The 21319-nt window shown below is 53.2% G+C and overlaps 1 protein-coding gene across 5 annotated transcripts in view; it reads left to right on the top strand.

The window, feature by feature from the left end:
* Positions 1-21319, top strand: part of SDCBP2 (syndecan binding protein 2) — a 40939-nt gene that overhangs the window by 15714 nt on the left and 3906 nt on the right. For 2 of the 5 annotated variants that reach the window (XM_030533098.1, XM_030533097.1), the window contains exons 2-4: positions 20083-20160; positions 20566-20629; positions 21185-21294. In XM_030533098.1, the coding sequence (XP_030388958.1) occupies positions 20083-20160; positions 20566-20629; positions 21185-21294 (252 nt within the window). Of the gene's footprint in view, positions 1-2645; positions 5703-14291; positions 14489-17963; positions 17986-20082; positions 20161-20565; positions 20630-21184; positions 21295-21319 lie in introns of those variants that run through there. The other 3 variants (XM_030533100.1, XM_030533099.1, XM_030533101.1) reach the window with 3 other exon arrangements.

The raw sequence follows: 21319 nt of genomic DNA, 5'->3' as shown, positions 1-21319 counted from the left end.
CAGGGCATTGCGCCAGGGCTTAGCGTTCCAGTTCTCAGCATTGTTCAGGCTCTCCGCATATGGGGCGAGGAGCAAGCCCTGTTTCTGCACGGAGGGGAGGGTGGTAGTACAGCCTTTAGCAGGGAGCACAGAACTCCTGAGGCCTTTCTGATTCCTAGCTGATTAGTTAGAACAGCAGCCACAATCTCCACCTGAAGCCAGGAAAGCAGAGAGCTGCTGGCAACTCTGCCCAGCTGCTAGGAATGGAGTCCTGAGTAGGGAAGGAGGTTGGCAACCCCTGCTGTGGAGAAGTTTGTCTGTTTGTCACAAATGCAAAATGTTTGAAGCCCCAAAGACCTAGTTCCCCACCTCTGTCATCTCTCTAACAAGTGCTGTCTTTCTCTCTGCCCCTCACCCCCTTTTCTCTTCTGGTCACCCTCTACTGTGTCCTGCTTGCCTGCGCGCTCTTCCTAATCCTTGATTTTTCTATGACACAATCTGGCCAGATTCACACTCTTTCCTGCTGCTCCCACTTGGCAGTAATTGAAATTGCTTCTTGTACAAATGGAGGCAGAAAGTCAGTGGAGGGTGAGTCGGGGGCTGGGAGCAGACACTGCTGTACTCGTCCAGATGGCTTACTCTACACCAGGGGTACGTAGAGGAGACCTGATGCTACCATTTGTGGACATCAGAGATACCAACATCAACGTTTCTCTGTGGGAGGGAGATCAAAGTTACACCTTGGACTCTAGTTTAGTGACTGTTCGGTAGCAGAAGCTGTGCAGCACACATGTCCCTGCAAGTAGATTTGCCTAATCAAAATCCATCTTTCTAGCCTACGTATGACAGCCGTGCTTGTGCTCACATACTGCTGAGTTCACTTAGCTCTTGATCCATGTTGGTGCCTTTATTTTATTTATTTATGATGCAAGGCCATGAGAGGAATTTTGAGTCTCAAATTTGTTGAGGGGGGGGGAAATGATTGCTAGTAAGCTATAGGTCAGGGGTAGGCAGCCTATGGCACATGTGCCGAAGGCGGCATGTGAGCTGATTTTCAGTGGCACTCACACTGCCTGGGTCCTGGCCCTGGGTCCAGGAGGGCTCTGCATTTTAATATAATTTTAAATGAAGCTTCTTAAACGTTTTAAAAACCTTATTTACTTTACATACATCAATAGTATAGTTACATATTATAGACTTCTAGAAAGAGACCTTCTAAAAACATTAACATGTATTACTGGCACGTGAAACCTTAAATCAGAGTGAATAAATGAAGACTCGGCACAGCACTTCTGAAAGGTTGCCAACCCCTGATCTAGATGGTATAGTCTTCAGCACTCATAAAAAACAAAACAGCCCATAAACAAAACCCGGGGGGGGGGGGAATCTGTGTTGGTAACAAGTGTTTTTGATCCAACATGAGATTTGTTTACATAAGAATGGCCATATTGGCTCAGACCAATGGTCCATCTAGCCCAGTATCCTGTGTCTGACTGGTCAGTGCCAATGCTTCAGAGGGAATGAACAGAACTGGGTGGTCATCAAGTGATCCAGGTCCAGCTTCTGTCAGTCAGAGACCTTGCTTTAGCGGGGGAAAAACCTGAAAATTCAGTGTTGGTTTGAAACAAACCAACTGTTTTTGGTTTGGGAATTTTTCAGTTCCTGGAAAAAAAATCCAGCCTGTGTCCAAAAGAGACTGCCCTGTTCTGCAGTCTGATCAGCAGCACCCCCCGGCTCCTTGTGACTAGATCCGGGCCGTATTTCTGGCTCCTCATGAAATTGCCAGAGATCTCTGATGTTTGTTTCAATAACATACCGATTGCTTAAAGCAGGCAAAGCACAAGATTCGGAGTTGATTTCTTTGATAGCAGCAGAAGCTTCCCTCTCGAAGGTAATTCATCCAGCAAAGGACAGAATAGTTGAAATTACTAACATGCTTCATTTAATGAATACTTTTTTTCCTGGCTTTAAATGTGAACTCATTTACTGCTTTCTGTCCGGGTTCTCTGAGTGCCTATCACATTCCGGTGCAAGTCCAGGGCAAGATCATTGGAAGAGCTGAATTCGACTTGCCACATCAGGCTTTCCACTGCACTATTCTGCACCCCAGAGCTGGGACAAGAGGAGGAGGATGCTGAGGATTGGCATGAGTAGACTGAGCTGTTGGCATTCCCTTCATTTGGGGCAGTAAGAACTGAGGCTAGGCATAGCCTCCTGTGGCCTTAATGTCCAGGTCCTCCAAAGAGCTGCTCCCTAGAGGGGAAAGGGGGGACCTGAGGGTGCTAGTGGGAATGAGCAGGAAGCATCTATTGTAAGCTGGGGCTGGGCACGGAATCACTCTGTAGTTCACATTTAAATAGAATTCTGCCTTTGAGGCTCTTTGTTTTCACTCAGCAAGCAATGGTGCTAAGTTGCAAAGTTGACTGAGCTGAGCTAAAACTCTGCTTTCACCCTTCCCCAGGCCCGCAACTGGGTGCTCTTTGGATTTGTTCCTGGAGAACTGGCTGTTTCTGGACCAGGAGGGGTACTGCAAGGTCTGCTTCACATGCAGTGGGGGAGTTTGCCCAGCACATACCTGCACTCATGGGGTTCTCCCCAGTGTAAATGCTCTGAATTCTGAGTGCTGCCATCTGTGGACATCAAAGCTAGCAACCGCTCAGCTTACAGGATTCGCCTGTGGTAAGAAAATAGCAGTTGACTCCTTCTCAAGCTCCATCAAAGGGAGAAATGGGCAGACAACTTCCAAAGAGCTTTGCCCTGGGAGAGGGAATGGAGATCTAGAGCAGTGGCCATAAAACCACTCGGACAGAAGTCAGATTCGCACCCTGCTCGCGGCGGGAATGGGGCCTGTTCACCTACAGCCATCGCTCTGTCACAGCGAGTCCTCTGTTGGCCTGTGACTTCAGCAGGGCAGTGAGTGGAGGTAGTGCTTAGGGATCTGGCGCCAGGAGCCATCAATTAACCGCACTATGAGCATGGCTCTCACGCTGCCTTGTGGAGGTGGGTAACCAGCAGCGTGGCACAGAGGAGGAGATTGGGGTGTGGAGAAGTTAGGTGACTTGCTCAAGGCCACATGAGGAAGCAGTGGCACAGCTGAGCACACTGAATCAAGCTTTCCTGAATCCCAGCTTCCTTGCCCATCCATCAGTTATCCCACGGGGTGAGTCCCTTCATTGGACAGCAGTTCTGTGCCTCGCTTCAAAACTGTCACTATTTACAGTGCCAGTGATTCAGAATTTGAGGGGTGGGGGCGAGGGTGGGGGGTTCCACCCTTTACAATAGCATCTGAGTCACCATCTCGCCTCTGAGCTCCTAACAGCGATAATGAGGAGATGATACTCTGAGCCCTGCTGCCCTCACCTGGAAAGGCTTTGGCCTGTCATTAAAACCTGTCCTCCTCCCAACTTTCTGAAGGTGTGAGCCTGAACTGGGGGTAGAGGAAATTGGGGTTTTCTAAAGCATCTACGGGCACTTTTGCTCTCAAGCTACTTTGATGCCTGTGAAAATCCTGCCTTATATTAAAGATAGGGCCAGCTCCATCTTCCTCTGAGCTGTGTCAGCTTGAGACGCAGCATGGCTCCAGCACCACTCTGCTGCCCAGTACGGCTTGGCCAAAGCCCTGAACTGTCTCCCCTGGCTCAGCAGCTGTGTGCATTCCGGTGCTGCTGTCGGATCCCAGGACGGCAGTGCCGTTGTCCTCCAGGCGCCTGGCTATAAACGGTGCCGGCTGCTGCTCAGGCTCCTTGCAGAAGGATCAACTCTAGATGGGTGCTTGAGGCACGTATTAAAAAACAGGCTGCAGGTTTCTTTGCTTTAATTATTAACCAGCGGCTGGCAGTGCTGCATTCTGTGGCGCCCAGCGGGAGTATGTCTGTGCAGGCTAAGCCAAGGCAGTCTGGCTGTACAGCTGGAAGCTGGTTTCTGACTTTTGGGGCGTGAGGGGGGTGTTATTCTGAGACCAGCTATGGCTCATTTTTAGCAGTAAAAATGGTGTGTCAAGGTATTGTCCCCTAGATGGTATCAAGCCCTGGCCTCCTGCCCTTAGTGAGGCTGTTACAGTGGCAGCACTGGGTGCCCCAAACCCCACATGTGGCCAGTTCTGGATGCTCCTCACTGTGTGCGTCCAGCCCAGCGATGAGTTTTCGGTCCCCACCAGGGTGCCAGAGCCCACAGAGCAATTCACCTCCTGCTTTTCATTGTACATTTCCCCTTCCCTCTCTCCCTTCCTCCCTCTTTGGCTGCCCCCACCCCTTTATGTAACGAATGCGTGAGTCACTGGGTGGTGAATCTAGCTACATGGCATGTGCGTTACCTTTTGGTGCTGAACGCGTGTTCTGCCTCCATTTATCATGGCTGTGAAAATGCTGTAATCTGCTTCCTTGTTTTCTATCGGGTTTGTAAGTGACCCCTCTGGCTCGCGGCCCCCCTGTGCTACTTAGCAACAGTTGCCATACAGGACAAGTGTAGCAACGTTAAGCAAGTGCTGGCTGTGCCATGTCTCTCAGCCCATTGGCCCTCGGATGGATCATTTCCACCCACGGAGCCCAGGTGCAGGGTGATGGGTTTGAACAGGGAGCTGATGTCATGAGCAGCACGGGGTGTCATATGTGGCTGTTCCCCTGGGGAGCTGTCGAGCGGGGGCTGTGCTTGAAGGGAGAGCATGGGGGTGGAGGGATGTGGGTGGAGGGGCTGATGTACGAGGGAAACACACAGTCCCCTTCTGTGATTGTCTCCCCTGCACCGCTGTATCTCCAACAGTGGGAGTTATGCATGGTGTGAATTTGGCCCTGGTTCTGGGGGTAAGCGAAGGAGCTCGGAGGCCAGAAGCTGCCCCCTGCTGTTCTTCCATGTGTGGCTCAGACAGCAGCTGCCAATCTCCGCGCTGCCCCAGCAGCTCGGCTCTAGGAAAAGCCAGGTGCTCAATGCACCATGGGTGTTTGGACAGCAGTCCCGGCTCCCACCCAGCCACCTCGCCACAGAACTTGTTCCTCCAGGCGTGAGGGGCTCTGTATTCCCATTCCCGAGTGCAGGGCCCAAGAGCGAGCACGAGGATGGCATCCATTTCTCTGCAACACCCACAAACAGCCCAGGGCAGCCGACTCCTCCAGCACATCCCAGGGCCTCAGTCTCGTCACATCCATGCCTAGTGCACTAGGGCATGCATGGTTCATGGGCCCCATCCTGCTGCCGGAGAAGCCAACGGGATTTTTTCTATTGGCAACACTGCAATCAGGCTTGGGCTCTGTGTCTGTGTACAGGGCTGAGCACAGGGTAGTGCTTAACAAGCAACCCTCCTAATTCTCTTGGGGGGAAGAGTCCAGGCCGGAAGGGGAGAGGAAGAGGCACCTGCAGAGTCTGGCCAGTTATCCCAAGCAGTGTCCTGACTGGAGGGGGGAAGCCGAGAGCAGGAAACTCAGGGTTCCCAAGGCCTCTTCTTCTACTCTTGCAAAAGTAGGTCAGGACGCTCAGCTGCCAGGAGAGAGATCAACACTGGCCAGCTGTATGAACTCCATTGTTGTCGCTTTTTCCGGGGCTGGGCCTCTCTGAACAGACAGGGCCGGGTCCCGGAGACAGGATGCAGCCTGCGGGGACTCTGTGTGTGCAGATTTCTCTCAGCAGGGTTTGCAGAGGGAGCCCTGGCTGCATTCTGGCATGTGGCACGTAGATTCTCACACGCTACCCGACAGGCAGCGGCAGGGACGCAACCGAGGGACTCCTTCCAAGTAGGGATGGTTTTTCAAATGTGCTTTCTTTAGTGTGAAATAGAAGTCTGTGTCCTCCCTGGCACTTCTCGCGTAGTTATTGTCGGCTGGGTCACTTGGCTGTCTGGTTAAAACGAATATATAATGGATAAAAAACCAAATTTCATTGTGTTACAAATAGAACCTCCGATTAGTGAGATGCTGAAATCAGATGCACTTGTCACTGTGTATGCAGAGTGTTTTCTTTTTGCGAAGTTTGGGTGATAAATAAAAAGTGATTCTACTTTTTTTTAAAAAGCCCAGTAAGGGAAAAAGCCTGAAATGCATGGGAGTGTCTTTATTACTACAGCTCTTATAAGGTTGCTAGATTACTGTCTGATAGAGAGGCAGTGGGGGCTAGTGGATAGAGCAAGAGTTAAGGACTCAGGGTGAGTTCTAGTCCCAGCTCCTGTAGTGGCCTGCCAGATGACCTTGGACAAGCCATATCACCCCCATCTGTGCCTCAGTTTCCCATCTGTAAAACAAGGATGATACTGACCGACTTTGTAAAGCGCTCTGAGATCAATGGATGAAAAGTTCTGTATGGCTTTGATCCTGTGAAGTCTTTGAACGCTGGTGGTCAGTAAGAGCTGAGTATTAGTACTGTTACCCAGGTGAGTATTTCCAGTGGGGTCTGCATGGCTACAGCGCTGAGTTTGTGGGATCAAATTACTGCCAACTCCAGGAGCTCGAAATCTTGGGCCAAGCCCCCTAAAATAATGAGATTTTTAAAACTAAGAACTGAGGGTTTTGTGGTGTTTTGCCTGCTGGTCTTTGAGCCTTTAGGGGTCACCTTTTCACGCTTTTCTCTGCAGCAGCGAGAGCTAGAATGATCTTACTTTTTAAAAACTAAAATGGAAACGGAGTGTCGCCCACAGTCCCAGGACTCTCACTGAGGTGCTGGGGTTTAAGAAAAATACCAAGTCTCCTCGGACTCAGTTGGAAGGGGGGACACTGTGCACTGGTAGTTTCACTGACTTCAATGTGGCTACCCGGAGTGCGTAAAGCTACGCGTCTCTTGAAGTCTTTGCAGAGTCAGGCTGGGGCCTAAGTGAGCTGCAGAGGCAGGGTGCCCAGACCAGACCTCCCAATATTAGGGACTTTGTCTCCGCTAGGCAACTATATGCCCCCTTCCTCCCTGAAAACAGATCTGCCTCTATTTTTCACACTTGAAGTCTGGTCACCCTAGTTGGAGACAGGGCTAGTGAAAAACCTTGTGCAAACGGGCCTGCGTGTGAAGAGCAGGCAATTTTCAAAGGCTCATCACTCAGTCAAATCAAATTCAGGTACACCACAGCTCTCACAGGCCTTTCGCCTCAAGAACAGCTAGTTCCTTGCCATATTTAGCTTCTTACACACAGGAGTTTCAGCTGTAAAGTTAATTGGAACAACTTTGTATGTTTTGGGGGTTTGGGTCGGTTTCTTTGGTAATAGAAGAAGTTCATTTCCTCCCCACCCCCCCCCCCCTCCAAAATGGCTCAACTGTTTCTTTCTTTTCTGTTTTTTACCAGACCCCAAACCTGGACAATTTCAGTCCAAATGGTGAGAGTTTGGGAAAGTTAAGATCAACCCCAAAGAGGCAGTTGGAATCTTAACTGGAGAAGGCCCTGGGCCGTTATTAACGAATCCATCCAAATAGCCTCTTCACTGTACCCTGTTTAGAATCACTAAGAATCTCTTAATGAACTACAGAAATTCCTGGGTGAGGTTCGCCGTCCTGTGTTATGCCTGAAATCAAATGAGATTATCATGATAGTCTCTTCTGCTCTTAAAATCAGAAACAGAAAAATGTTCAAACGCTTCTTTAATGGACAGAAATCAATCCAACTGCCATGAGCAGGAGTGCCAGCTGGAGCATGCTCTGAGCCGGAGACAGTCCCATCGTGGGCTGGAATGACCCCACCCCAACAAACGCCGCCAGTGGCACACTGACAATACACTGAGCCCATGAGACACAAGACAGGACACAGAAGTAAACTCCTTGGTTGTGCTGTAATCCACAGGGTGGGTCACTGTTGCCTAGCACCTGTTCAGAGGCAGCTGTTATGAGGTAACCTTTTCCTGGGTGTTGCTTAGCCAAGTGTGGCTGTGGTTTCTAGGCAGGTTCACTTTCTGGCTCTCATACTGCAGCAGGAGGCTGCAGAGTTTGAGCTGCAGAGGAAGGGTGCAATCTGGATTTCCCTTTGACTCAAGCAGGGCAGGTGAGCTTCTGCAGCGCTTCCCCTGGAGTGTATCACTGCAGAATCTGAGCCTCTCTGGAGTTTACAAACTGATCTAGGGGCTCAGCTACTGACCTGTAGCAAGCCTCTCCCCGTGACTGGCAGCTGGGCGTGTGCCCAACGTAGTTTCGGGAGGCTGTGACATAACCGACCTGCTGCCCCGCAGTGTTCTCGGCCTTGTGCTCTGTGGGCCTGGCAGGGCTGGAGATTCAGGAGCAGGTTTTGAGCCAGTGTAGGCTACATGCCGAGCTGGGTTTGAATGTGCCGGGGCAGCAGTAGCTGTGTGGCAGGCACAGCTGCTTCCAGCAGTGTCAGTTTCAGTGTCTGTTTTAATTTGAGCAATTCGGGGATCAGGACCCATTGAGACCCCTAACCAAACTCCCTTTCTCATCAACTGGGGACAGGTTGAGTCCCTGCATCCCAGGGATCCTGCTTTGTTAAGGTGTCTTCATCATTGTGCTGGGTACCCCCTTTCCTCTGTGTGGCTTTTGGATATTTTTGATCCCGGCAGTTTAACCTTTGCTACAACTGCTATCATAGCAAGCAGCATCGGTTCAGCACAGCACAGGGCATGGGGAGCTCCCGCAGCATTTCCTTGTGGATTCAGCCCTGCAGCTTGGGGCTTGGTGACACTCTGACCTTACTCCGGTTTTGGCCGGGTTTTGCTCACTGCCAGCCTGGCATCTGGAAATCAAGCTGGGCCCTTTCTGGCTCAGCCAGGAAATCCTCAGGGGGACCCTGCCTGAGTGCGCTGTGGGTGGAGGAACGCAGCCTCACCGCCCTCCCATCACCCCTGCAGCTAGCTATGGGTTACTCTCACAAACAGAGGCCCAGGTTACAGCATGGGTGTTATGGAAAAAGCTTATCAGGGCTTCCGGGGCACTCCTTCCCAGGCTGCTGCTAAAAATAGGGCGCTCCCCATGTGCCCTCCCCTGGCTGAGAGCCCCTCCTGCAATGACGTCCCAGAGCCGGTGGGGCAGCATTCCAAGGCTTTGGAGAAATGGCTCCTGTTGTCTAACACACACAGAGGGTATCAGGGTGATGTTGCACACAAGGGGTGGTTTTGCTAAACAACAGACAGGTTCCCGCACCACTGGTATTGCCCGATTTTGTGCCCAACATCAGAGCAGCAGAGACAATCTGGGGGCAGTTATGCCCTGACCGTTGACCCTTGCTCCTGATCCTTTATTTATGCTGTGGTTTGCCCTATGCAAAAAATACTTATCAGCCTCTTTCCCTCTTTGTTCAGACCAAACGCACCCTTTGTGACCAGGAGGAAGCTGATCAAAGGGGGAAGCTCATTTAAATACTGCTCAGACCAAATTTGCATTTAACCTGAGCATGAACCTTCTGTTCCCTTTATATCTTTGAAATAGTGTGTGCCCAACAGCCCTAGATGCCATAGAAATCCACAAGCCACCTCCCCTTTCACATCAGAGGGACCCGGAGGATCCACCGTAATGAATATTTGTGAGGACTTCTGGTGCCAAGCGCTGTTGCAAGACCGTCTCACCAGCTACTGATTTTTCTTCTTGGGTTCAAAGGCCTCATGGAATTACCACATTGGCTGTCACGCAGGCTGTTGTAGTGAAGGCATGTGATCGCTCCCGCAGTGGTGTCAGACCCCTGTGCTCATGACCAGAGACAGAGCAGTGTCTAGCAGATAAGCACAAGCCTGAGCATCAGGAATCCTGGGCTCTTTTCCTGACTCTGCCACTGACTCATACAGCCTTGAGTAACTCAGTTTTTCCATCTGTAGAATGGGCTTATTAGTGCTGCCTGCAGTGGGGGTGGTGAGGATTTATTAACACTGGGTACAGCTGCATCCACTACCAGACTGGGGGCAGTTCTAAGGCAAAGAGGGGAGAGCAACAAAAACCACCCCATTGCATTCACCCCAATTGACTAAAACTACCCTGTCAGCGAATGAATGTGCAGTGGGGCAGGCAAACAGTTAAACCATTAGCTGTGCAACAGAAAATGAGGGGGGTAACAGATCACTGCACATTCAAGCCTGAAGGTACCAGCCCTAGGTGTTGCACCGGCGCACAGGGTTGCAGGAATAGCACCTGGAGACTGTGCATATCAATGGGAAAGCAAATGTGGCAGGAGACACCTTAGCCAGAAAAGAGAGCCCAGACCAGCATCCGTGGGCTAACCTACTGCATCAATGTCACACAGACACCCCTTAGCAAAGGGTCCCCTGAGCTTTGCAAACAATGCTCACCTCAGCCCTGCCAAACTCACTACACCAAACACACCTCTTACAGGCTATTTAGCCATAAAGAGTCACAGGGAGCTACGGAAAGCTCAGAACTTGTCAAGCGTCACAAGCATTACGAGCTGTATGTGTGAGTAATAGTTGAGAAGTAACGTATTTCTATTGAACGTGTGCTTTAGAGACTGGGTGCTAGAAATTAGACCCAGGGGATAATGTGTCTCGGTGATGGCCCATTCGGGCAGGGCGGTGGTGTCACCCCATCCTTTTTAGCTGGTGATGTAATGCCTGGCTCAATTGTGTAGCCTTGTGCAATACAGGTATGTTCAATGGGAAAAACCCACCAGCTGCAACAGCAAACAAGTGAAACCACTTGAAGGTGAAAAAGGAAACGCACAGCAAGGCCGGGGTTCGCCCTGGCTGTTTTCAGTATAACACAGAGGCGGGAGGCACTCTGGATCCATTCACTACGGACACTCTTTGGGGAGCAGGACTGCTCTCATGGCCTTGGGAGGCCAGCCAGCTCAGCACCAAACTGAACTGTGTGGGGAGGGGGAACGGACCTACTTTATTAGCTAGGAAAGGGAACCATTAATAAGAGTAGGCCCAGGTTGGTGTTTTGTATTGCAGAGGTGAAAGTAAGCAGGTACGGGCCGGGATGGAGGACCGGTAAGAAAAAGTGCAGTAGCTACCAGCAAGAAAATGGAGCATTCTCTCCCTCTCTGACTCCGCCTCTGGGCTCCAGCAAACTGAGGGTCCGGGAGCCCGGCTCCATGAAAGTTCGGGGCCGGGTCTCCCCCCTGGTCCCACCTGCTGCCCCCCCACCCCTCCCGAGTGTGCCCCGGCCCCCCCTTTGCTGCCCCCATGCACCTCCCTGGGTCCAGGAGCAGAGCGTTTGTCTCTCCCCATCCCCTGCAGCTCCCTGCTGCCTGCCTGCATTAACTGCCGCCACAGGGTCCTAGTGCCCCCCTCACTCATGCCAGGGCAGGCTGCCCTTCCCTCTCGGACCCTTTCATTTTCCAGTGGGACCCTCCACCGGTGAAGCCACCCCCCTGCCCGCAGTCACTGCTCTTGCCTCACGCTGGGCAAGGGGCAGCCCCAGTGAAGCTACAGTGAGGGGCAGCAGCAGGGGAGGAGGCACATGTGATGGCAGAGCCCCCCCCCCACCGGCATGGCACCCACCACAGGAGAGGCGAGGGGGATTCCTGGACCTTAGAGGGGCCGTAGGAGCACGTGCAGTGACAGTGGGGGGGGGGGGAAGGGGGTCCCTACCCCAGAGCTCACTGCTGCCAGCAAGGAGGGCTGGGGGGAGTCCTTCTCTCTGGCTCCAGTCCCAGGGCAGCCTGCCTGCACCCCAAACTCATCCCCAGCCCTGCCACACCCCAAAGCCCATACGCCCAGCCAGAGCCCTCATCCCCCCACATCTCAACTCTGTGTCCTAGCCCTGAGCCTCAACAACACCCCAAAACCCTCATCTCCAGTCCCAGTTAGAGCCCTCATCCCCCTGCACCCTAACCCTCTGCCTCAGCCCTGAGTCCCCTCCCACACCCCAAACCCCTCATCCCTAGCCACATCCCAAATCCACCCCAGCCTCACCCCACAGCCCTCACCCCTGCACCCCCTCCCTCCACAAACCCACTTATCCCCAAACTCCCTCCCAGAACTTGCACCCCCTCCCTCCACACTCCCTCCCATCCCCAAACTCCCTCCCAGAGCCTGCATTTTGCACCCCTCTTGCACCCCAGTCCTCTGCCCCAGCCCTGGGCCTGCACTCCAGACCTCCTCCCCCACCCAAACTCCCTCCCAGAGTCTTGGGCAGGTGGGAGGTGTAGTTTGAGGGGGCAGAGTTTGGGCAGGGGCAGGTTCTGGGCACCACCAAAATTTCTACAAACCTGCCACCCCTGCTGGCAAGAGCTGGTGCACCATACCGGGGTGGAACGGCTTCCTGAGGCAGCAATTTAAAGGGCTGGAGCTCAGGGCCCTTTAAATTGCTGCCAGAGCCCCGCTGCCAGAGCCCTGGGGTAGCGGCTGTGGGGCTTAGGTGGTGATTTAAAGGACCCAGGGCTCCTGCTGCCGCTGCCGCCCCTGGTCCTTTAAATCACCGCAGGAGCCCCACTGCCGCTACCCCAGAGCTCCGGGACAATTTAAAGGGCCAGAGCCATTTAAATAGCCCCTGGAGCCAGCCGGAGCCCTGGGGTAGCTGCGGCAGGGCTCTGGTGGCTATTGAAAGGGTTTGGGGCTCCTGCTGCTTCTACCACCCATGGCCCTTTAAATAGCCACTGGAGCCCTGCCGCCGCTACCCCAGGGCTCTGGCAGCAGGGTTCCAGAGACGATTTAAAGGGAACTGGAGGGTAGCGGCAGCCAGAGCCCCGGGCCCTGCTGCTGGAGCCCTGGGGCTCCGTTGGCAATTTAAAGGGCCTGGGACTCTGCTGTGGTAGCAGCAGCTAGAGCCCTGGGCCCTTTAAATCCCCATACTTAAATTGCTCCTGAACCCCAGGGCTCCCAACCACCTCTACAGCTGGGAATTCGGGGGTGATTTAAAGAGCTTGGGGCTCTCAGCTGCTGCTACCACAGCCCTAGCCCTGGGCCCTTTAAATCCTGATTTAAAGGGCCTGGGGATTTAAAGGCTCCACCTCTTCCAGTGGAGGCCACGCCCCTTCTCAGGATTCCAGAATACTGCAAATCCTTTAAGTTACTTTCACCCCTGTTGTATTGTAACCATTTGTTTTCACCAGGCTGTCTTGTGTCTAGTTAAAGCTTAAGTCTTTCTTAAATCAACCCACTGTTGTACTGGACGGGCTCACAATGCTGTGCTACACAGGAATGGAGATTTAAGCTAAACCTAGTCAACGGGGGTACACGGCACCTTGGGGGCAGAGGGTCTGGGATTTCTGTGAGTAGCCAGTGTCAAGGGCTGGATAGCACAGGGTACGAGTCAAAGGGTCTTGAGGCCTGGGGCACACAGATTGTTAATCAGCAAGGCAGAGCCAGGGCTGGCATAGCCCAGAGGAGAGGCAGCGGCTGATAGGCTGGTGGTGGTAGGAGCTGCCACCCAGCCAGGAACAAGCAAGTCTCCTGCACTCTGGAGGCAGGGGTAACAAGGTGACTCACAGTCCTGGGTACTCCGAGAGCCGTCACTGTGTCATTGCAATGCTGAGCAGTTAGAATAGTATGTCATTAATTAGTATCCAGGGACACATTGTCCCTGACTGCAGGGCTATGACACCGTCAGGCTTCGTGCTGCAGACGCGGCAGCTGGACGTAGCAGCGACACCCCAGAGTTCGGCCGGAGCGCTTTAAAACCAATGGACCCTGACGTGCATTTCTCACCTTCAGCAACTGGGCGGTCAGGCAGCTCTGGTATTAACTGCACCCTGGGTGTGCCTGTTTGTGTTGCTTTGTATCAACGTTACCAGGCCACACAACTTGCAGCCCTGGACCCAAGTGCAGATTTGGGGCCATTGTAGCTGGTCTGTTCTCACCAGGATGGCTAAGGTACCGATCACCATGCTGTCCCAGCCCTCGTGTCTTGGCGCTATCGGTGGTGCCCAGGCTGTCCGACGTGCTATATGAAGATGGGACGTTGTTGCGAGAGAAAACAGGGCTTTGCAACAGCTTTAAAAATGTCCTAAATAATCACATGCAGATGCAAAGGCTTTTCAACGACGGCGCTGGTGTGTGGGAGTGAAGGGTTGTGTATCACCAACCCCAGTGTGGAGCCAGGAAGTGACTTACCAAAGGCCACAGCACGGGTGTCAGAGCCAGGAGTCAGCCCTGGTCCTATGACGTGTAGCCACAGCACTAGGCCACGCTGCCTCCCTAAGGGGGTGCCAGTGCCTGATGTAGGCCTTGCAGATAGGCTAGGAGAAGCCATCCCCCCAGACTAGACCTGCCTTCCAGCCAGATCCTGAATCCTGGAGCCAAGGGGCCATTTTAGTTCCTGGGACCTGTGTGATACGAACTGTCTGTGCTAGAAAAAGCTTCAGGCTCGTGCCCGGTTGAAGCAATGCACCAAGAGTCCGTGATGCCAGGTTTCCTGCACGGAGCAGCCTGAGTCTCAGACCCGCACGCTCCTTGCTTTGGGCCTGGGTGATCCTCGCATACTTTGCCAGTGTGGAGCAGGGATGGAGCTTGGCTTCCTCTTTCCTGCACCTGCCTGTTTCCTGGGCTGCTGAATTCCTCTCTGGTGACTACGTCGTCAGCTGATGGGGTGACGCCCCTCCCAGGGAGGCAGCACCTGTGTTTTTCTGCTATTATAAAATCACAGACCTTTGGAAGAGGAAGGCAGAGTGTGCTGGAGAAGAGACACCTGCTCCAGAGCTGTCTGCCAGGTAAGGAGGGACACCCCTACAGCAAGAGAGGGGGAGGGATGCGCTAAGCTTCACCTGGCTGCCCCCATCCCACTGCTCCTTCTTTGGGCTGTTCGGTTTCCTTAGAATCATAGAGTCATAGACCTTTCAGCAGTGTGCCGAGTCTTCATTTATTCACTCTAATTTAAGGTTTCGTGTGCCAGTAATACATTTTAATGTTTTTAGAAGGTCTCTTTCTCTAAGTCTATAATATATAACTAAACTATTGTTCTATGTAAAGTAAATAAGGTTTTTAAAATGTTTAAGAAACTTAATTTAAAATTAAATTAAAATACAGAGCTCCCGGAGCAGTGGCCAGGACCCAGGCAGTGTGAGTGCCACTGAAAATCAGCTCACGTGCTGCCTTCCGCACCTGTGCCATAGGTTGCCTACCCCTGAGCTAAACCCTGAGCATGTGGGCAAGACTCACCAGCCAGACACCAGGAAAGAATTCTCTGTGGTAACTCAGATCCCACCCCATCTAACATCCTATCACAGACCACTGGGGGTATTTACCGTTTGCTAATCAAGCCCAGGTGTTTGTTGTGGGCTCTGGTTCAGCCCAGTTCTGCATTCGACGCCACGGAGCAGCAAAGCTTGGTTTGCCCAGCTGGGTTTCTTCTCTCTGGGACGCTTGGCTGGGGGCTTGGCTGGCAGGTGCTGGATGGGATGAAGTCTAGTTTTTTCAACCAGGCTGAGACAAGGTGCTTTCACCTGCTCTAACAGAGCATGTTATAGGCACAGATTCTGCTCTCTGCTGGCGGCACTTCCATTGGGACCAGTGTGAGCCCCAAGTGCTCGTGTCACAACAGGATTTGGCTCAGAGGGCCAGACTGTCAAAAGGGAGTGTCACCTGGGGTGCACAGGGGGAGCTGAGTGCCTTCAAAAAGCTGGCCTGATGAGTCACACAGGTCGCTGCTGGGAGCCGAACACGGGAACGTCTGGGCCCAGCCATGTGTGCTGAGCACTGGAACTTCTGGGGACAGGCCCTCAGCTGATGTAAATTGTCCTAGGTCCATGGACTCCAACTGAATTCTGACACTTTCCACATATTGAGGAGGTGGCCCGAGCCCTTTGCCCCATAGCGGTAAATTGCTGAGGACCCTGTGGGGCTTGGGTGAAGGGGGCTCTGTTCTTGTTGCTGGAAAATCACTCCGTCCGACTTTGGGATCTGTGTCCCTTGATGGTTATTATCGTGCATCCAAAGCTGGTGGAATGGTGCTAGAACGAGGTGGATTTTTTTTCCTCTGGTACGTTTCCATCCATCCTGGAGTCACTTTGAGGGCCCATCTGCTCCCACCGGAGTCACTCAGCAGCTGACTTCACTGGACTCAGGCTTGATCCTGAAGTTTCGCCTACAGGATTAGTGCCAGGGACAGGGAAGATGGGAACGTTGACGCAGCTCAGGCTGGAGTCTGTTTTCCAGATGCCTTCACTGGCTGGAGCTGTGAGTGAAGTTAATGAATTCCTGCTATATCTGTGCTTTAGCTCTGAATTCCTGGGCACTTGAGTGTTTTTGGGTATTTCCGTGTTCCAGAAGGGCTGAGGTCTGTCCGAGTGCGGGGCATCAGGACCCAGGGTGGTGGTTTTCTCTCTGGCCTCAGGTGTGTGCTGCTGTTCTGAGATCTTGGCCCTTTTAGTCAGTGGCCATGGTCATGTCATTTATTCCACCAGGTCACGTCATTCGGGAGATCCCAACCTTTCGGGTTGTGTTTTCAGAGCCAGGGGCTGCACTTGACATGCCTTTGTAAATGGGAGCCCTGCTAGTGGGCGGGAAATAAATTGACAACTCCAGAGTCGGGGGAAATAAAGCGACGACCCCAGAACATCATCTGCTTGGTTCTGACTAATCCCTGACTTGGGTAATCGTGGACCTGCAGAGCAGTAACGGCCCACAGGGGTGGCTGATGTCACCGTGTGACAAACTGGGCAGGGGCAGCCTTTGCCTTTGCTATGAGATCAGCTGATAGTGTCTGAGGGACGTGGGTGGAAAAACACACCCCCTGCGTCACTGGGGCATTGAAAACCAGGCTGGACAGCTCACCAGGGAAGCGTGTGACCGGCAGGGACACAGGCTGAGGGCCATATTTCAGTGAGTTCAACGGGAGTTGGACACCTAGGAGCTTGGCCTGAGTGCCCGAGCAGCTGGTTTTTGTTCTGTAGGGTCAGAATGTGCAGAAGGCCGGATTCCTTCCAGGTGTAACCAGGAGCCTCGCATGCATTTACACCCACTGAGCACTTGGCCTGGAATCTTTCGGGGAGGGTCAGGCCAGACCGCAGGATGGTAGAAAGTAAAGCTACACCGCTAAGTAAACAAGGAGTCGCATGTATTTCCCCTACACACCCCACATCCCACCCCACTCCTGCTGCCACTCTCCTCCCCTGCCAGGTTTCCCATCACTCCAGCTGCAGCCAATGGCAGCTTTGCCTGAGGCCAGCCTGCAGGATAGACCTCAGTAGGCCTAGGGAGATTCCTCAGTTACTTTCCCTGTCATTGTAGGCTGGGCCCTGTCTCAATATCACTGGGAAAGGTGGGAGTGGGAGCATGGCCTGGTAAAAAGCTGGTTTTCACTTGGTTCTTCGGGGGAAGCCATCACAGCGCTACCCTGGCTGGGAGAGGTGAGAAGCTGGTCAAAGAAAAACCCACAGTCTGCACCTCCTTGGGCTAGAGTCCGAGCACAGCAATAAACCCCAGGTTGCTGCTGTAATCCCTAGCACCCTGCCGCCAGTGGGGCTGTGGGCCGAGGTTGCTTCCCCCAGACGTTGACAACAGTGGGTGCTTTGCCATTAAACCATCACTTGCCACAGAAATATGCTATTGCTTGTGCCGGTATCCCTGTCTATTCCCCTATTTGTGCCTTAGGTAGAGCAGAGGGAGGCTAACCCAGTGGTTGTTAGCCTAGGACTCTGGTGACCTGGGTGCAAAGCCTGGCTCTGCCATGTCCGCCTATGAGATCTGTGCCTCAGTCTCCCAGCAGTAAAAGGGAGATCATAGCACTTCCCTGCTGCACAGGATTGTTTTGAGGGTGAAGCTCTTAAAGACGTGTGTGTGAGAGAGAGAGAGAGAGAGAGAGAGAGAGAGAATAAGTACCAGGGCAACGTTAACTTAAAAACTGTGGGCCAGCTCCCACTCCAATTGACGCTAATGGAGCTATGCCAATTGATACCATAGCGTCTTGGCCTGTGTTACTAACAGTACCTCAAACTGAGCGGACAGGAAAGCCAGATTGTTTGTGTCCTTTTTTGCAGCTCAGACAAGGGAAGTAACTAGTTCGGTGCACATGTGTCGCTGGTCAGTTTCACCTTTTGACACTCCTACCTCCCTTGTCTTGTTAGCCCTGCTGATGTTTGGGGTGTGAAGGCTGCAGGGGAACTTTTTTGAAAGACTCAGGTCTTGCTAGTGAGGGAAAATTGGCAAATTTGATCTGAGAATTTTCCTTGGAGCAGGATGTGAATGTACCTGAAACATCTTCCAAAAGGTAGGTAGGTAGATAGGAGTGTGCGTGCGCTGAGGCTGCAAACAGTATTTTCTTCTCCTCCCCTGTGCTTCATTTATAGGCTCCATTGCTGGCTCTCTCTCAGACACACAGAGGGACAGATGTGCTTACACACACACACACACACACACACACACACACACACACACACACACACACACACACACACACACACACACACACACACACACACACACACACACACAAGCCCACTGGCGCACCCTGCAGGAGAAGGGTTTTAAAGCGGGGCAGAGAATGGCATTACCAAAAATAGGAGCTGTGGCAGCCTTCTCGGGTGGTGGAGGTGCCCAGGCGAGAGAGAAAAGGGGCTCTGTCCCTTTAAGATGTTCTGCCATTAGGGTTCCTGCCTTTTACGTGCAGAAACCAATCATGTGATGCTGCAGAAACTTGGCCTGGCCCCAAAGCTGTATCAGTTCCAGGCTTCATGTGACCAACCTGTTTGAATGGGACCTTTTCATGGGCAGTGCCTGCTGACACAGGCCGCCTGTGCCCTGAGCTCCCGGTGCTGGGTTGGCTCACAGCCCAGGGGAAATCGGACTCCGGGGCAGGCACCCGCCCTGCTGCCTGTTTATTCTGTGGGTATTAATGGCACAGAGGCAGCTATTCAGCCAGCAGGTCACACCAGCTAATGCCACAGAACTTGGGTGGTTACCAGCAGAGGTTGGCCACCAGCAAAACACAGAGAACAAATGTCTGACACATGGTGCCGATCTTGTGCAGCAGCAACTACTTGGTTTGCAGACGCCACAGGCAGGGCTGCAGTCATTAAAATGACAGGCTGCTCTGGGGGTGTTGGTCTATTCCTGGCACTTTCACAGACTTCCTGTGCAACCTTGGGCCAGGCCGGCACCACCTCCTGCCTCAGTTTCCCCACCTGGCTACGAATAGCGTGCGGCACTGATTGGCGATGTGATACAGGTTCACAAAATGAGAGTCCCAAGCCGCAGGACGGCACAATGTGGTTTTAATTGCAAGGGGTGGCAAGGGCACTGACACGACCAGGGAAGAATTTGAACCAGGCACGATGCAGCCTGACAAAAACCTTATTCCTCTGACAATTTCCACTCAAATGCAGGAGAAGGGGGGTGGGGGGAGAGAGAGAGAGAGACGTGTGTGTGTGTGTGTGTGTGTGTGTGTGTGTGCACGTGCGTGCGTGCGTGCGCTGTAGCACCAATGTGAATCACATACGAAGGCCTGGCCATGATCCCATCCTACACTCATGCCCCCGCTGGGGCTTTTTGCCCATGAGGGCTGAGCAGATTACAGGGTGATGGTTGGGCTGATCGCTTTTGCTTTGGCTACTTGGGTGCAGAGTTGTGCCCAGCGTGGCTAAGAGAACCCAGACAGCGTTCATGTTCCAAACTAGACACAGTCCAGGTGCAGTTTCCTGCAGATTGGTGAACCTGGTCTGAATTAGCCTTCCTGTGGCTGTAACCCACAGGCAGGTGAAATATAGTGGTTTAGGCTCAGGTTTTGCTTTGAGCTGGTGTATTTGAAAGCTGCTGGCTGTCATTTTAATTTGCACGGGGTTCCCTGGTCCTGCTTGCAAGCTGGGGGACGCTGTAGCAAAGTGTACAAGAGAGAAAGAAACCACTTAAAGCAAGGCCAGGGTGAGTTGTGCATCACTGCCTTAGGGAGCAGCCTGCTTTGTCTCTCTCTGCTTTTGGTTCTGGTACTGGTATGGGAGGGTTCTGGAGTCTGTCAGTGCAATGTTACCTTGCAACCAGCAACACTCCAGCAAGAGTGTTTTATGTTCTCTCTGACCTCTTGGGCTGTGTGCCGTGAACATACCCCATTGGAACCTGAAACTTGGGACCCGGGGGCCAGTACTTGCCCAACCCCATGTGGACTGGCCTTTCAGCATGCTAACTCTGGACATTAATGCAGCAGTGTGCAGAGCTTTGTGTCCCAAGAGGCTGGGCCTTTCCTTGCCCTGGTACATCAGGCAGCTCTGAAAAAGGTTTGACAATGAACTGGGAGGGAGGGAGAAATGTAACCTTTGCTCTCCGTTTGCTTCAAAGCATCTGTCTCACCCTGGCCTTCACATGCCTCTTCCAGGTGGTTCCTGTGGAGGAAGCAGCCATGTCAGCTCTGTACCCATCACTGGAGGACATGAAGGTGGATCAAACCTTGCAGGTAAGAGGTTGGGTTTTGGGTCCAGTTGACACCAAGCTCGGCTGTTGGAGCAGCGTCTGCCAAGGCTCCAGTGTGGCCCCATCCATTTGGAGGGGCGGTGACGGTGCTCCCTACGGCCTTGCACCTAGCGATGCGCTATGTCCCTCTTCAAGCAAAGGCCTCGGACACTGAGTGAGCCGGGTCCCCTTCGTCTGTGGTTTGGTTTCAGTGACCAGCCCAGCTGTGTCTCCCAGCCCATGACCTGGTGCTGAAAGGGAAGGCCTGGATTCGCTCCAGCCACTGACAGAGCGCAAGGACAATCCCAGCTCCCCAGAAGCTGGGGGTGGGGTGATAAAACATGCCAACCCTGCCCGCTCTCCGTGCCCACTGCCATCCCACATAGTGAAGTCTGTCTTCTCTTCCCAGGCTCAGGCGAACGCAGCCACCAGGGCTGTGTCTGGGGTTGCAGAGAAGTCAGAGCCAGCAACGGGTAAGTCCCAGCTGAGACTCAGCCTCTCGCCACGAGAAGCGGTTTTGAGGGACAGGCTTCTAGACCAGGAGTGGTTTCGGTAGCGGCTCAGGGTGCAGGGGAAAGCACTTATTCCCCAGTGAACAAAGGGTTAATTCTCAGCTGCACTCCCCGCCCAGGCCAGGCACAGTGAGGAGGGGCTGTCAACTGGCTGCTTGGGGTGATGCAGGGGGGAGGGGACGTCTGGGGGAAGGGCAGATCTTTGTCCTGAAGCTATAGGACAGGGGTGGCCAAACACAGGGACCTGCCGAGCTGCCTGAGAACGTTCAACAGTTCGAGCCCTGGGGCGCGCCTGCTGGGGCTCAGAGCATCAGCCCCACAGTGGGGTGGTGGGGCTAAGGGCTTCTGTCTCGTGGGGTCTCGGGGCTGCAGGATGTGGGTAGTTGCTCTTCATCTCAAGGGAGCCAGTCGAATCCTGTGGCAGGAGGACAGGGCCTCCCTGGCTGGCCCAGGCGGCGCCTGCCCCGCTTAGCTCTCTGAATGGACAATGTTCTTTTCTCTTCCCCCCCCCCTCAGCCCCACCTGTTCTGTACCCAAACCTCACGGAGCTTGGGGACTACATGGGGCTCTTGCTCTCCAGTGAAGAGGTCCAGAAGGACCTAGCCCTGGTCCCAGCAAGTGACAACGTAGGTATCGCTGTGACTGTGTCTG

The sequence above is a fragment of the Gopherus evgoodei genome, chromosome 14 (assembly GCF_007399415.2).
Source record: "Gopherus evgoodei ecotype Sinaloan lineage chromosome 14, rGopEvg1_v1.p, whole genome shotgun sequence".
Taxonomy (NCBI): Eukaryota; Metazoa; Chordata; order Testudines; family Testudinidae; genus Gopherus; species Gopherus evgoodei.
The sequence above is the reverse complement of the archived record's forward strand: the minus strand, read 5'-3'. Positions and strand labels throughout refer to the sequence as shown.